This window comes from Anastrepha obliqua, chromosome 2 (assembly GCF_027943255.1).
Source record: "Anastrepha obliqua isolate idAnaObli1 chromosome 2, idAnaObli1_1.0, whole genome shotgun sequence".
Classification (NCBI taxonomy): Eukaryota; Metazoa; Arthropoda; class Insecta; order Diptera; family Tephritidae; genus Anastrepha; species Anastrepha obliqua.
Window position 1 is genome coordinate 22,403,507 of NC_072893.1, and position 15,709 is coordinate 22,419,215.

Genomic DNA, 15,709 nt, shown 5'->3' on the forward strand with positions numbered 1-15,709 from the left:
TGCTTCAATACACTTTTGATGGTTTTCGTACAATATTGTCGTACGTGACTCATTTATCATCCCCAGTCACCATCCGTTTCAGAAATATATCGATTCCTTTTGACCAACGCTTCGCAGATGGATATTCAATCCATCATGTTTTTGGTGTTAATTGGTGTGGCACCCAAACACCGAGCTTCTTTTTGAATCCATCTTTACGCAAACGGTTTAAAACTGTTTTCTGGGCGATATTCACCTCCTGAGCGATGCTACGACTACTAACACGCCGGTCGACTTCGATTATTTCTGTGATTTTGTCGACATTTTTGACACTTTCTTTAGCATCAAAAATACCTCAACGGAATCAAACAAACCAAAATGCACTGTAAACGATGGGAATAGTCCAGAAAGCAGGTAACTGGGTGTCACATCAATCGAATGAGATATTGAATGGGATATCGAGAGACGTTTAGGGACGAGTTAAATGCTTTTTGAACGGCAGAAAAGAAAACGTTTTCTGCATCGCATCGTCACTGGTGGGAAAAAGGGATCTATTATGATAAGCCTAAGCGTCGAAAATGTTGGAGCCTGCCAGATAAACAAAGTCCATCAATAGCAAAAAAAAATATTCATGCTTCAAAGGTTATGTGATGCATCTCGCGGGGTCAGAAGGATGTCATCTATTATGAATTTCTTAGACCATCTGATACCATCACTGGCGATCGTTACCGACTGCAGCTAATGCGTTTGAATCGAGTTCTCAAAGAAAAGCGGCCGGAATGGGACGATAGACATGACAAACTCATTTTGCTGCATGACAACGCCAGGCCACACGTTGTTAAATCGGTCCAGAAATTTTTAGAGGGACTGCATTAGGAAATCTGGACCCACCCGCCGTTTCCCCCAGACATTGCACCTTCAGATTACCATCTGTTCGGAAAGATACGATATCGAAGTCTATACCGATAGTTCTAAGATGAACTGTGGTGTGGGAGCTAGCTTCCAATCGGAGCCACTCAACCTATCTCAGTCAATTCGTCTTCCTAACTATGCCAGCGTGTTCCAGGCAGAATTCTTAGCTATCAGAGAAGCATGCAAATTACTAAAACTCTACAAGGAAGTTGGTGCAAGAGTAGCAATCTTCTCAGGCAGTCAAGCAGCTATAAAGGCCTTAGAATCCAACTCCATTTCATCGAAACTAGTCTTACAGTGTAATTAGTCATCGGTTTGAAATTACTCTGATATGGGTTCCCGGTCATAGGAACATACGGGGTAATGAGATAGCGGATGAGCTAGTAAGAAAAAGTTCGACACTAGAAATAGCAGAGGCGGTGGCAGTCTCCACCCAACTGAACACATTAAAAGCATCCATTGCTTTACACTATCATGCTTTAGCCGAAAGAAGATGGAAGCAACTAACTTCATGTATTACAACAAAAACACATGGCCGTCGTACAAAATCCAAAAGACGAATGATCTATTAGGATGTTCTTGGTCAAACATTTCACGCATCACTGCAACCCTTACAGGCCGTTGGAAAGTAGGGGAGCATGCAGCTAGACTCAACCTACCCTTCAATCCTATCTGCAGAAGCTGTCAATCGCAAAGGGCGAAGGAAAGTCTTTTCCACTATTTATGTGAATGTCCAGGGTTAGCTTGTGCACGACTCCGCTCCTTCGGTAAGCCTTTCTTGTAGCAAATTAATGAGATCTCAGACATCGAGATAAAGAATTTGCTGCTATACTTGGACCTCACTAAATGGATCTGACTTAGAACAAAAAAAAAACACATCAGCACACGAGGACAATGGTAGTAAAACGGTGCTGGTCTTTAATTACGATTATTTCAGTGGAAATACTCAACCACTTCAACAACAACAACAACAACCATCTGTTCGGATCAGTGCAGTCAGCCCTTATTGGAGAGCGGTTCACTTCTTACGAGAGCATCGTAAACTGGCTCAATGAATGGATTAAGTCAAAAGAACTCGAGTTTTTCGTCAGTGGATTCCGTATGCTGCCTGAAAGATGAAGTAAAGTTATAGCTTCCAATGGCACATACTTCACATACTGCACATTGCTTAAATAATTCATAACTTTGGCTAAAAAAGGACGGAAACTTATTCCCATACCCAATACTTATTTGATCGTTACTTTACGAAATATCGTTCACTACAGCCATGCAGAAAATATTGGATTTTTAATACTTCACATCTTCAGTCGTATCCGTAGATGTGTAAAATTCCACATTCTCAACATCTCGACACTCTAATATACATACATACATCGGTATATGTAAGTATCTCCTATTGGGTATATTCAGTGCTTTTTGATATTCTCTTACAAACGGAGGTGCCCACAGCTTCATGCCACCATGACCTGATGGAGGGACAAGCGGTAATAGGAACTACTCTTTCTGTCATTTGATATTTAATATTTGATGTTCAAAGTGTTTATCGAATGTGAGAACAAAAGAATGCTGGTCGCACACAAGCCTTCACGGCTGCGGCGGCTAGTAGCTACTGGAATCTTTCAATAAGTGAATTATTCGCTATTAACTAAGCAATGGGAAACAGACACCAAATGTCATGCGTGCACTAATACATATACGGGTATGAGTGGATGGAGTACACGTGCACACACACCAACACACACCACTACATACATATACGAGTAGAGCATTCAAATGACTACATTGACAGTTGTTGATCGTTAATGAAACAAAGAACTTCCTGTAAATATTTATTATAGACCTTAGGCCAATTAAGTGCAAATAAACGTGAATTACTTTTTCTGTGAACGAATAAATTAATTGCCCATTTAATACTGGGTTTGTGCACGACACAACATAAGTGGCGTGAAGTGTGCATATACACAATTGTAACGGTATTTTCCCAGAAGTCAAATAGAAAGAAAATGAAATGTTGTCTTTATGCCTAAAATTACTTAGGGTGAGCGAGTAAGGATTAGGTTAAATATTTGATGGTTTGGTGTAGTGAAGTGGGTTAGTGGATTATTGGAATCGCAGTTGATATATTTCTGTCTGATTGTCTGTGTTGTAAACAATACAACCCCTGTATTGGTTTAGATTAGATTGGATTACTTTGAGGTTTGCACTTCGACCTCATGGTTTTTTGTGCCCTTTGCTCATCACAGTACCCCATCCAGATCCAGTTCCCTTATTAAACTTAGGATGGAGATGGGTTGGATTGAGCGTATGCGCCTTTCTTCTGGCTGCAATTGGCCAAGATGTGTCAACATTCTCCGCGCTATAGCGCGTAATTCCAGGAGAAGGTGCATTGAAGTCCCCTGAGATTGGTCACAGAAACGACAAGAATCAGTGGCATCGCAGTGGCCTGTGACAATGCTCGTGAGCATTCTCAGTTTACCATTGGGGAGGGTTATGAGTTTTTTAAATCTGTTTTTTTGTATACCCTCCCAATAAGCATTTCACCTGGTGTAGCCCCATAGTTTGGTGCCAGCTAACCTCCCGTAACCTTAGCTCTTCACTCCTAAGCTTCTCCTTGATTGTGTATTGTCCCATAGCAAAGATGGGCACGTGTCTTATTAATGACGAGGACGCAGCCTCTCTCGCCAATGCGCCCGCTACTTTGTTCCCAGTTATACCCCTGTGTCCTGGATCCCATATGAGTGGAATGCGATTGTGCGCTCCTACTAGATTCAGTCTGAACACTTTTTAAATGCACAGGTGCAACTGGATGCCGAGCCAGTATTGTTAGCGATTGTGTCATACATTTCAACATTGAATTATTTTAGCTTTATGATATCTTTGATATCCATTCCTCTCTCAGCTGTAGGGAGCTCGTGGGTAAACACGTAGAGTAGCGCGACCGGAGTTGATGGGGAGTCATCCAAACGTCTCCGCGGAAATTAGTTTTGAAAAGTTGTTACTTTTTCTTGTTGTCTTGCTTGCTAAAGTTGTCGTGGTTCTACAATACTTCATTTTTGGACTAACGAAAATCCTACTACTTGAGGGTGTATGCTTGCTTTTGTTGTTGTCAGCAATTTGAAAAGCTTAGATCTGTGTTTTGATTCCTCAAGTACGTCAGCATAGTGATCACTTACTGCCAAAGATGAACTGATAATTCCACCCAAGAATCTTATATATATATATAATTGGCGCGTACACCCCTTTTGGGTGTTTGTCCGAGCTCCTCCTCTTATTTGTGGAGTGCGTCTTGATGTTGTTCCACAAATGGAGGGACCTACAGTTTCAAGCCGACTACGAACGGCAGATATTTTTATGAGGAGCTTTTTCATGGCAGAAAGACACTCGGAAGTTTGCCATTGCCTGCCGAGGGGCGGCTACAAGCTAATATATGTGCATTAAGCAGATTAAGCGAACTAGCCACTGCCTTAAAGGCGTTTACTTTAATGTAGAGGTTTTTTGTTTGTTTTGGGACAACTAGCAAGTACAGCACTCAGACAAAATTAAGTCCATTGTACTGCACTCGGATTCCCTTCTAATTTGCTTTAAATCCACCAGACCTCCGAAGAAATCTGAATAGATCTTGTGGTGCAAAGGAACCAAGGTGGTCGCTTCTTAACACATCAGTGCCAATGACCTCAAGCCAGATTCGAGCGAAGGCGGGACAGACGCACAGGAAGCGGTCCGCCATCTCATCCTCCTCTTCACAAGCTGGGCAGAGTACACTGTCTGAGATGCCTACCTTTTCCATATGCTTCGCCCACAGAATGTGGCCCGTCATCAGTCCAACCAGCTATCTGCAGTCTCTTCTATTTAATGACAGGAGGATTTGCGACAGACGGTCGGGCGTGACAGGTAGCATCATCCATCTGCAGCCCCTGCCAAGCTCACTTGTGCGTTGTAGTAACCCATTTGCTAACCGTGTCTTTTATGGCTGCAGAAGGAAGTGGCAGAAGGGAGTGGCAGAACGGTTTAAAGAAGTTGGCCTCAAAGCCCATCTTAGCTTGGGAGTCAGAGGTCTCGTTACCTACGATACCCACGTCATAGTTAGGCCTCGAGTATAGGACTCGACCATAGAGGTTACTCTTTGTTTGAAGTTCTTTTTTCGGACGCCATTTGAAACTTACGGGATAACAAAAGGTAAACGTGACGAAATTGAAATTTCATACTTATTTCGCAGTAAGACAAAGCTGGACTAATCTCCCGAAATCAAAAAGTTCGGAAAAGATGGCACCTTAAATTCTATATTTTCAATTATAAAAAATTCAATTATTTTGAGTAGATAGCGTGCATACATTTTTTGTTGTTATATTAACTTACCTGCGGCGTGCGCGTATCATCGCCGGGCCCACCAACACCGCCACCTCCACTGCCAACGTTCGCACCCACAGCCGAGTAATTACACTGGCAGCCCTCTTCGCAGCACAAACGCACCAATTCGTGTTCGCCGCATGTGCACGGCTCCTCGTCCTCCTCATCGTAGGCACAATCCTCACGTATCAAAATAATATAATCCGCCTCGAAGAACTCGTTGCGTGTCTCATCGAAAACGACACGATTTTTACGCGCCGGCGGCGGACGATTCGGTTTTTTCAACAGACCGCGCAACTGACCGTTAACTTCACGCATTTTGACGGCGGCGGCGGCAGCGGCAGCGGCGGCGGTGGCTGTTGTAATAACGTTTAAACTTTGGTATTTGCTTTGGTTGTGGTTTTGATTGGCTTGCGTGTGGCAGCTTTTGATGACACTATTCGCGACAACGCCTGACGCGCACGTTTCACTTTGGCTTAAGCGGGCGTAATTGTTTTCACTGTTCACTGTTTTCAATTTATTTACACTATTGTTGTCGCAGTTGTTGTTATTGTTGTTGTTTAGTAAATTATTTTCATTTTGCCCCGCAAAACAATTCACACAATCACAAATCGAACTTGTTTCGCCATCCGCGCTCGCATCGACGGCATTCGCGTCCACGTCCGCTTCAATACCGATTGACGACACCTCGTCAAATAATTCGTCGTAACATTCGAAAGCGCTGGAATTTGCAAATACGGTGACACCACCGCGCGTACCCAACGGCACTGGGCTGGCGCTACTACCTTGGCCGCCGATTCGATTGAGTTCACACTTCTTTGTGTCGCGCACAAAATTTTGATTTGTGTCCACACCAATGGACAATGGCAGCGCACTTGATGCTATTGGTATTGCGGTTGTTGTTGCTGTTGTTTCCGTTGTAGCGTATACGCCACCGATGATATCACTCAATCGGCGTGCATCAAATTCGGATGACGAGTGGGCCACAAGCGGATAAAAAGCGTATATGGGCTGATGATAAGTGAAGGGGGCAGCTACAGCATAGGGGCTAAAGCTATTGTGCACACTGCAATTTGTGTTGTTGGCGTTGTTGCAGTACAGAAATGGTGCTGCAGTCGTTTGGAGATGGTGCCTTTTTGAGTTTGAGGGTTTTGTGGCAACAAAAGCGCTTAACCGCCCAAAGTTCAAAGCCGCTTTGGGTGGTGGCGGACGTGGTGGAGGTGATGGTGAACGCGTTGGCGTTGGCGTTGGAGTTCGTGCCAATGGCGTTTCCAAGTCTACTTCCGGTTTCACGTTCAAAAGTTGGCACTGCGCTTCAGTAAATGTTGTGGTTTTCGCTGGATTCGCAAAGGATTTACTGGATGTGGGGTTAGCTAAAGTTGTTTCCACAGTAGTTGTAATTTTATTTGTCGTCGCTTCAGTACCTACGACTGTTGCGTTGGTCAGTGCAGTTTCGCGTGATTCGACGTTATCCGACGCATCTGTTATGCCACTTTGTTTATGGCGTGCAGACTGTTCAAGTATTTCCACGCGATTTTTGTTATTGTTGTCACCCACCTCAGTAGTTGCTGTTGTTGTTGTTGTTGTTATTACACTATTGGTATGCAGCGTCGCGCTCACATTTGTTGTATGCGTTAGGGTGGCCGTTGCTCTTCTCACCGCGGCCTCTTCCAACACCACCTTGTCCTGCCGTCGCACCTCGGCTTGTCCGTCGACTGTAGTTATTCTTACCTCAGTTGGGGTTGTATTGTGCACCGTTAGTTTTCCACTATCACTAGTCGCTACCAGCGAGTCAAACGCGTTCTCTCGTAGCCGACTAGTGGCTACAACTAAGTGGCGCTCTGCCTCTGCCTCGGCTTCGGTCTCTAGCGCTCCTTGATCGTTACTTTTCGCACACTCATTGACTGCGTGCGCTGTAGCCGCTGCGCACTCGCTACTGTACTTCTTAGAGGTGTTGTTAATTTCCTCTGTATTTTTGTGTTGATTACAAATAGTTTTCGTCTGTTGGTTATTGTTGTTATCAGCTAACTTGAGGCTGTCTCTGCCGACACTGCTGGTGGTGCTGCTGTTGCTGTTGCAATGAGTTGCTGTTAATTGGATTGCACTTGGCTTTTCAACGCCTCCGACTTGGCCGTTTGTCGAAACTATTAGTGGCGACCTTACGCTGCCGCAACAATTTCGTCTTTTGTCTGCAATTTGGCCAACCGCAAGTGTTGTTGTTATTATTTTAGCTGTGCTTGCCTTTGCTGCTGTTGACGACACCACAACAACTGCTGCCTTAGGTTCAGCTTCAGCTTCAGCTACGTCTATTTGCCTGTTACTGTTGTTTTTGTCCTGTGGAATTTCAATTTCCTTCGTTGGCGCCTTCGTCGCCTGTCTGGCAGCGAATTGCCGCGTTGCTGCGCTTTCCAACAAGTCTTTGTGCTTACCTTCGAATTGTTTGCCTTCACAGCGTTTCAAGGCTGCTTCCTCTATGTCTGCGTGTTGTGTCGAGTGGAAAAATTTATGTGATACATAAACTACTTCATCCTCCGCACTTAACGGTAATTCCTGCTTTTTGTGCTCCCCTAAGTTCACTTCGTTAGCATGCTCGTCGTCGTCGTCGTCGCAGTCGTATTGGGGCTCGTGCTCGTCTTTCAAATGATTGCGTGTCACGCATATCAATCCACGAAAATGTTGTTGCAAGCGTTGCAAACGCTGACTAGCCGCAAACTCATCGTTACTATCTGTGCGCGGTGGTGGGGCGCAATGCGTTCCCTGGTGTTCGGCGTCGCTTGCTGCGGGAATATGTTGTTTATGCACAAATAGTTTATCTGCCTCACTTAACTTTGGATTGTGTGCTTGCGGCTTCGTTGCGATACGCTCCCCACATTTTTCTTGGTCTAGCCTAAATATTTTTTTTTGCTCTACGCTCGTTTGCTGCGTTAGCTCCTCTAGTAGTAGTCCCTTTTGTTTACCGTTTTCTGTAGTGCACTTGTCGGGTAATTTCGCACTTTTAACTTTTTCTTCTTCGTCAATAGTTTTATGTGTTGCAACTTGAACTAAATTGCCCCAACACCCCAGCTGTCGTTTACTTTCACTTAGTGCTGGCTTAGTCAAAGTTGGAGAATGCGTGTTGGTCGTTCTCGCCTCTTTAAACACTTTTGCATCGTCGTCTGGCGCGCTGGTGGCTTCTATGGCAACATTTGCCACTTGTTCGACCGTTTGATGTGCGGTGTCGTTAGTGTCTCCTTTTGGCCACTTATTTCGTGCATTACTTGCACTTTCTGGCACCCCTTTGGTGTTGCGCCCACTTGCAACAACACTTGCACGCTTAAATGTCGCTGCTTTCCCCTCAACGTGTTGGCTCTTCTGCTTTATGTCTTCCTCGCACCCACCGCACTTTTCTCTTACTTTTGCCTCGAATTCTCGCTCGTCACTTTTACTACTTTTTTCTGTTGCTTTCGCTTTGTGGTTGCGCTGCTTTATCTGCTGTAAGTCGTTAGACGTCGCTGCAGCTTGAGTTGGGTTGCTATTTGCTGTGGGTGTGGGTGTGGGTGCAGAAGGGTTGGTCGTGTAGACAGTCTTGCTTTCATTAATAACTTCACAGTCACGGGTGTAATTTTGCGTCTCTTGCTCCTGCCCACACTGCTTCGTCTGCTCCTCGTTCGGACTGTCTTGTTTCACTTGCCCACCTCTGCGCTGTGGCCACGCTAAGGCTTCGTCTGTTGTGCTCCGCACCCGTAAGGAATCTTTATCATTCACTTTATGTACTAATTCGTTGTCATTGCGGTGTTGAACGAGCGCAACATTGGCCGCCTTGTAGTCAGGCTGAAGCTCCTGTTGGTGGCGTTGGTCGTGGTCGTGGAAGTGGACGTTCGCAATGATAGAATTGAATTTCTTTTGCGAATTATGTATTCGTTGCGCTCGTTGCGAATTCGTTGATTCGAAATAAGTGCCTACTCCATTGGTGGGTTCCTCTGCTGGCGCGTCCCGCTGGCTTTGATGCGTGCAGCCTGTATGCTGGGTGCCTTTGCCACAATTTTGCTTAGACTTATTTGTGCAAATCGCACATTGATACAGCCATTTTTCAATTTTATCTACTCTTTCGTTTGCTGGCTGTTTTTGAATTTGTTTCGTTCGCCTTTCACTTGTCTCTTTGGCGTTTTCCACACTTTCTTTCAGCTGTTCGTTCTCTATTTGTTGCTGTGCTTTGTTCTCAACGAGTGTAGACAATTTGCAGCAAAAGTGTCCCTCAAGTTCTGCAGCCTCGTCCCCGCTATGTGTAATGTAGTTCCCTTCGCCCTCGTCGTCGTCGTCGTTGTTGTAGTCGACTCTTCGCTCCCCAGCTGTGTATGCTTTTTGTTCAATGAAGTTTTCAAGACCTCTTTTGTCTTCTTCAGCGTTTTCAATTGAATTTATTCCAGTCTTGCAATCGCTTCTTCTGTTTTGCTGCCACTTACCGTTATAATTATTGTTACCTATGGGAGCACTTCGATTTTCGTTAAACTTACTGGCTACTTTTTCAATGTTTTCATGAATGGTCTTTATGGTATCGACACTGTCATCAACACGACTAACGTTGGCACTGGCACTGGCGCTGCGGCTGCTGGTACCGTCATCAGCGAGCTCAGCAACGTTGTTGTCGTCCCCACCCGCTCTGTTGACCTCACTAGCCTCGCAACCAGTCAACGAATTTGCCTCACAGATACACCACTCATCCGAATCATTTAAATTATATAAATAGATACTATCAGCACTGGCTTTCAGACAAATTCCACTGCACAACAAATTTTCACAATCATTTTCATTACCGTTAAGCACTAAAACACATTCTTGCGGGCTACCAGTGCTGGATGGTTTTATATTTTTCACAGTTTTCCAATTTTTTCTATAGTTTAACAAATTTTCCTGCTCAGCTGCTCCAGCTGCTGCTGCTCCAGCCACACGTCGTACTCGTATGTCGTTGTCCTCGTCGTGCTTGTCGTCGCTGGCTCTGCTGGCTGTGCTGTGTGCTTTCACATCCACCACGCCACCATGATAGCTGCTTTCACCGCTGCTGCCACTGCTGTGTTGTTGCTGTTGTAAGGATTTCGTTGGTTGACCCTTTGCCGCTGTCACGTCCTCAGCCTGTTGGAATGTGTTATTTGTGGTGGGGAAAACGGCGTTCGTTGGCGCCGCACACGTAGTGGCGTAGTCCTTCGTGCTCCTAATCGTTACTCGTTGTGGTGAAATATTTTCGATCGATGACGAAGTTGATTTCGTCACGTCCCCTGCCGCTCCAATCAAGTCGGTGACTCTTTGCTGTATGTTGCCACAGCTATTGGCGACGTCGTCAAAGCTCAGCTGCCTAGTGTGGCTGGCATGGCTGGCAGGGCTGATTGTGTTGCTGTTCTGTTCGTTGTTCTGGTCAGTGGCAAAGCACTGTGTTGTTGCTGTGTTGGCTGCCAGAGCATAAGTCACACTCGTCACAGTGATTGTTGCTGCCACTGTTGTTGTCGTCGCTTCCACAGCGCATGCTCCTGCTCTCCCACCTGTGCGTGGTGTGTCGTGTTTACTCTCCATGCCACCGTGCGGCAGTGGCAGCGCCGCATCCAGCCACCCATATGTTGACTCTCTATTCGTTGCCGTTTGCATTTGCGTTTCCGCCAAACTGAACGGCCATGCTAAAGCAAAGCTATTCACTATTCCCGCTGCCGATTGTGGTGGTGGTGGTGGTGCTGGTGCTGCTACAGTTGTTGCTATTGCCTCGTTATTAACAGCTTTTGTTTCTGTTAATCCCGCTTTGTCGTTTACTGTTGCTTGAACGTCCCCTAGGCGCAACGAAATTTGTGCTTCAACACACTCCTCCCCAGCGTTGCATTCAATTGGCTCAAATGCCGCTGCTGTTGGTGCTTCCACTTCAATTTCTGCCAGCATTGCGCACTGAAGCGTTTCATTTTCGCTGCCCACAAACGGCCAACAGTTGCTCGCACTATCAGCAGCGGCACCAGTCCTGCGTGCACCGCAAGCATTTCCGTCGCTACTCCCATTGTTGTTGCTGTTGGCATTGTCGTTTTCGCTTTGACTTTTATTGTCATCGACAAAGCGAAGCGTTGCCTTGCCCTTTTCAGCGCTCACTGCCGCTTTGGCATTTGGTTGGCTTGCACTTTTGTTGTTATTTACTAGCTGTTGTTTGCTGTTTGTTGTCAATAAGTTGCCAACGATTACTTGCTGCTTTTGTTGTAATTCGTTTGCGGTTTGCGCACTTTGTTTGCCTTCAGTTGTCATTTTGTGAATTGCCGTCGCAGCCGCAGCTACCTCGACACCCTCCGTCGCCGTTGCGTCGTGGTTTTCTGATCGTTGTAAATTGGCTGCGGAGAAGATCAGCAAGTCAAGAAACATCATGTTTGTTGTTGGAACATTTCACAATGTGTCACCGAAGTGGTTGCTCGGCTACTCAGATTTCCAATCATTTAAAGGCTGCAAATAAAATTAAGAAAATACTGAAATGACTGCAGAATAAATTCAAGAGCGAGTAAGTATTAGGGTGTTCCTTAAATTTCAAGTGCAATATTTTTTTACGCATACCTTCTTAAGGGGGGGTAAGGGATAAAAATCGATTTTTGTTTTGTATGTTATTGTAGTAAAACATTTCAAAAATACCGTGTTAAAATTTTAAGTCAATCCGAGCAAAACTTTTTAAGTTATAGAGCATAAAGCCGAGCCGCCTCAAACATCTGCCGAGACGCAGCAGTTGCGCGCGTAGTCCGTTACAAACTTTAAACGCGGTTTTCTCGAACCTTTTTTTAACACACTTTTATTAGGACGGGTTGTATGTATGTATGTATGTATGTATGTATGTATGTATGTAACGGGATCTTTGAGCTTAATTTTCACTGGCTTCTAAACATCTGATCGACTTGAAATTTTGCACACCTATCAAGGACCGATGACAATGCAATAATTTGATAAAAATTTTCCATTATCCTTATTGGGATTGCCAGGATTAATATTTTCTTTTTTTACCTGTGGGCAAAAAGTAAGGTGAATTTGGTTGTAAAATGAAAAATCGTCATTTATTCTTGTAAATCAATTTCATCCCCTTCAAAACAATCCCCTCTCGATGAAATACACTTATGCCAACAATTTTTCCATTTGCACATGCATTTTGCTTCACTTTCATAACCCTCTGTACATAGGTAGTTGCCAATAGAATGATTGTAATATTTACTATATCAAGCATCCCACGCTTTTAACTCTAATTTGAATTACTCTATTTGTATCTTAATTTTTGTTATAATTCTGTTCTGAGGTAATTGACTATGACTGATCCTTTGATTTGCTATTACTTCATTATAGGTCCCTTTGTCATTAAAATTTATTTTCTACTTTTTAGTTCGATTAGCAATAAAAGCATGTTTTTTAGTTTTTTTAAGCTATATTTTATTTTAAAGTGCGTAGTCATTGGCATTTGAAAACTACTCAACCGATCCTTTTGAAAATTTGCACACATATTTTACATATAAAAAACCTCCTCCCAACGTTTTTTTTCGCCATTTTTTTTATATATTAATATATATATATTATTTTACACCTACAAAATGGCGGCATTTTTTCGTCAAAAATCACTTTTTACTTCAAACGACTACCAAATGGCTGAAAATGAAAATAAATAGTCAAAATAAACATTGGGAGGAAGTTTAACTCATACTTTAACTAAATTATTCGATTTATTTGATTTCAGATGATTCTACGCTGAGATATGCTGACTACTGCAAAATGTATTTTTGAAAAGACGTCTACGTAAATGTGCTCTCATTCGCTCATTTTGCAATATTTTTACATGAAAATTTTATCAAATATTCTTGAAATGTTACTTTATAATATGCAACAACTTTTAATAAACTGACTTGAACCGTTTCGCTACAATAAATTCATGAAAAAAGTGTTTTTTTTAGCGTTTATCCGGGATGTTTTGGGGGTGTAGACCAAAAATTGCCACAAAAGAAAAAAAAAGAAGAGGATCTAGACGTCGACAACTAAAAGAAGAGGGAAGTATTGTAAGACAAAGAGAATCACTGGCTGTTGCATCTATAGGCCTATAGGGTTTTTCAGTAAGAGCGCTTCAACTTTTGAACTTTTTTGAATAAAACACAAACGGTTTGACTTTTTTAACTAATTTTTTTTTTATTATCGAGTTTGAACATATACATTTAAGTATGAAATTCGATTTCTTTTGCATGACCACCGCGTGTACGTTTTACGAAGTCCAATCGTTGAACCCAATTTTCGACCACTCTTTTGCATAAATCGGCCGAAATTCCAGCAATTTCGCGTTCAATATTGGCTCTGAGCTCACAAATCATCGCCGGCTTGTTACTGTAGACCAATGACTTCACATAACCCCAAAACGGGACGGCTTGTTAAATGGCCGTAATGCTCTTAAAGTAGCAGCAACAGAACGATTATTTTCATAAAAAATTTGCACGATTTGCAATCGTTGCTCAAGTGAATAGCGGTCCATGATGAAATGTATACTAATGAAGTTTACAAATGACAAGCGAAAAATCAAAAATATTGCGTCGTTCGCCCTCCCTATCGGAAAAAAGTTGAAGCGCACCTATTGAATAACCCTATACTTCCACCACAAATAACTTAGAAAGTGTAGAAGATTTAGACGAAGAACAGATCTTGAATTCTGAACTTAGCTTGCCGCATGTTCCATGTCGTGAATAAAGTTCTTAAAGAGATAGAAAAAATCTCATAACACCTAAACTAGTTGCAGGTTTAGATCGATGCAAGTTAAGCATTCGAGACTCGGCGTTTACATTCTTAATGCCGAGGCAGATGCGCTTGGTCTGAGAAGCGCTGATTTCCCCATCAAAAAATCCTCGCTTTAGCGAATTCGTACTGAAACTAGAAGAACAAGAGCAGAAGCAACAAAATCTGACAACATCCAAAACAATGAACCCAAAGTTGTCACACTCCATTGGGATGGAAAACTATCACCCTAGTTGGATATACGGACTTCAAAAGAAGAACGCTTGCCAGTTATTGCTTCGTTTGACGATAAAGAACAGCTTCTTGCAGCGCCAAAACTAGAGAGTTCTTCTGGCAAACATCGAGCTAAGGCCATCTCAACAGCTCCCTTAACTCGAGCCTTCACGATAAAGTACAAATAATGTGCTGCGACACAACAGCTTCCAATACTGGCCATTTCAATGGAGCTTGTGATACTTTGGAGCAAACTTTAGGAAGGAAATCACTGTTTTTCGTCTCTCATCATCATGTTTATGAACTGGGCCTCAAAGCTGTATTTGAAACCAAGATTAAGCAAATTACTAGTAGCTCAGATATTCGGATATTCAAAAAGTTCAGGGGAAAATTCAAAAAACATCGATTCTAGTAACACTGAACAAGCTCTTAATTTCATCAAAGAACGTATCGCCGAGACAGACATTCAAGCTTTGTTAATATTTTATAAGGCAGACAATTAGACAAAGGTTTTGTAAGAGAGGACTAACGCGAATTGGTCGAAATGTGCGTAATATTTTTGGGAGGAGACACAGAAGAAAAATTAAAACTAAGGCCCCCCTAGAGCTATGCATTAGGCGCGTTGGAGGGCGAGAGCGATCCATGCTTTAGAAATATGTTCACTTCAGTCACAATGCAGAATGACTGCGAAGGACAAAAAGGCTCTAAAAGATGTTTGCTTATTTGTCGTGATGTTGTATGCTAAAGCTTGGGTCGAATGCACAGGGGCGACCAAAGCATCTAACCAAGATTTGCGCTTCTGGACGATGTTAAAAGAGTACGAAAAAGTTGACGCAACAATTTCTAAAGCTTCTAAATAGATTTGAATTTTGTATTTTTGGGCAACAATTGTGTTAATGGGTTAGGGGTAGTCAGAATTTTCAAAAAATTGGATTTTTTTGCATTTTCTTAAAGTATAATAACTTAAAAATATTGTGCGAAAAATTGAAGTGAATACGACAAATGCTTTTCGAGTTATTCAACAATTTACAAAGGGCGCTCGAGCAAAAACAAACAAAAACAAAAACTTTAAATGTGTTTTTCTCAAAACTATGTTTTTTGAACTGGTGATCACTGTAACTTAATAACCGCTTGGTAGATTTCAATAAAATTTATAATGCTTTTGAAAAACATAAAAAATGCCTGATCGAATGAATTTTTTCTTTTTCTCGAAAATCTGAAAAAATATTTCCTGAGGCCGCCATATTGTTAATTTTGAAAAAAAAGCCTCGTTCAGGCACAAGATTATCTATTAATAAAACTAATTTCTCTTGTCCAATTGATTTTAGATGAATCTCCCGGGACTTGTGATGATCACCGAAAGGGACTTATGGAGAAACGGGTTCCACACAAACAGCGATAACTTTTACAATTATTAATTGTTTTTTTTTTTGTAGAAATTTTGCTAAAGTCAAGTCGAAACATGATTTATTAATGCTATGTTTTTATTTTTGTAAAATAAAGCAATTGACTGGCA

General features: G+C 42.7%; 1 protein-coding gene across 1 annotated transcript in view; it reads right to left on the reverse strand.

The window, feature by feature from the left end:
• The window catches only part of LOC129237189 (uncharacterized), a 72,917-nt gene extending 61,313 nt beyond the window's left edge, over window positions 1-11,604 (reverse strand). Inside the window, exon 1 of the mRNA XM_054871700.1 lies at window positions 5,248-11,604. Coding sequence (XP_054727675.1) covers window positions 5,248-11,604 — 6,357 coding nt within the window. The remainder of the gene's footprint in view (window positions 1-5,247) is intronic.
• Window positions 11,605-15,709: the final 4,105 nt, after the last annotated feature.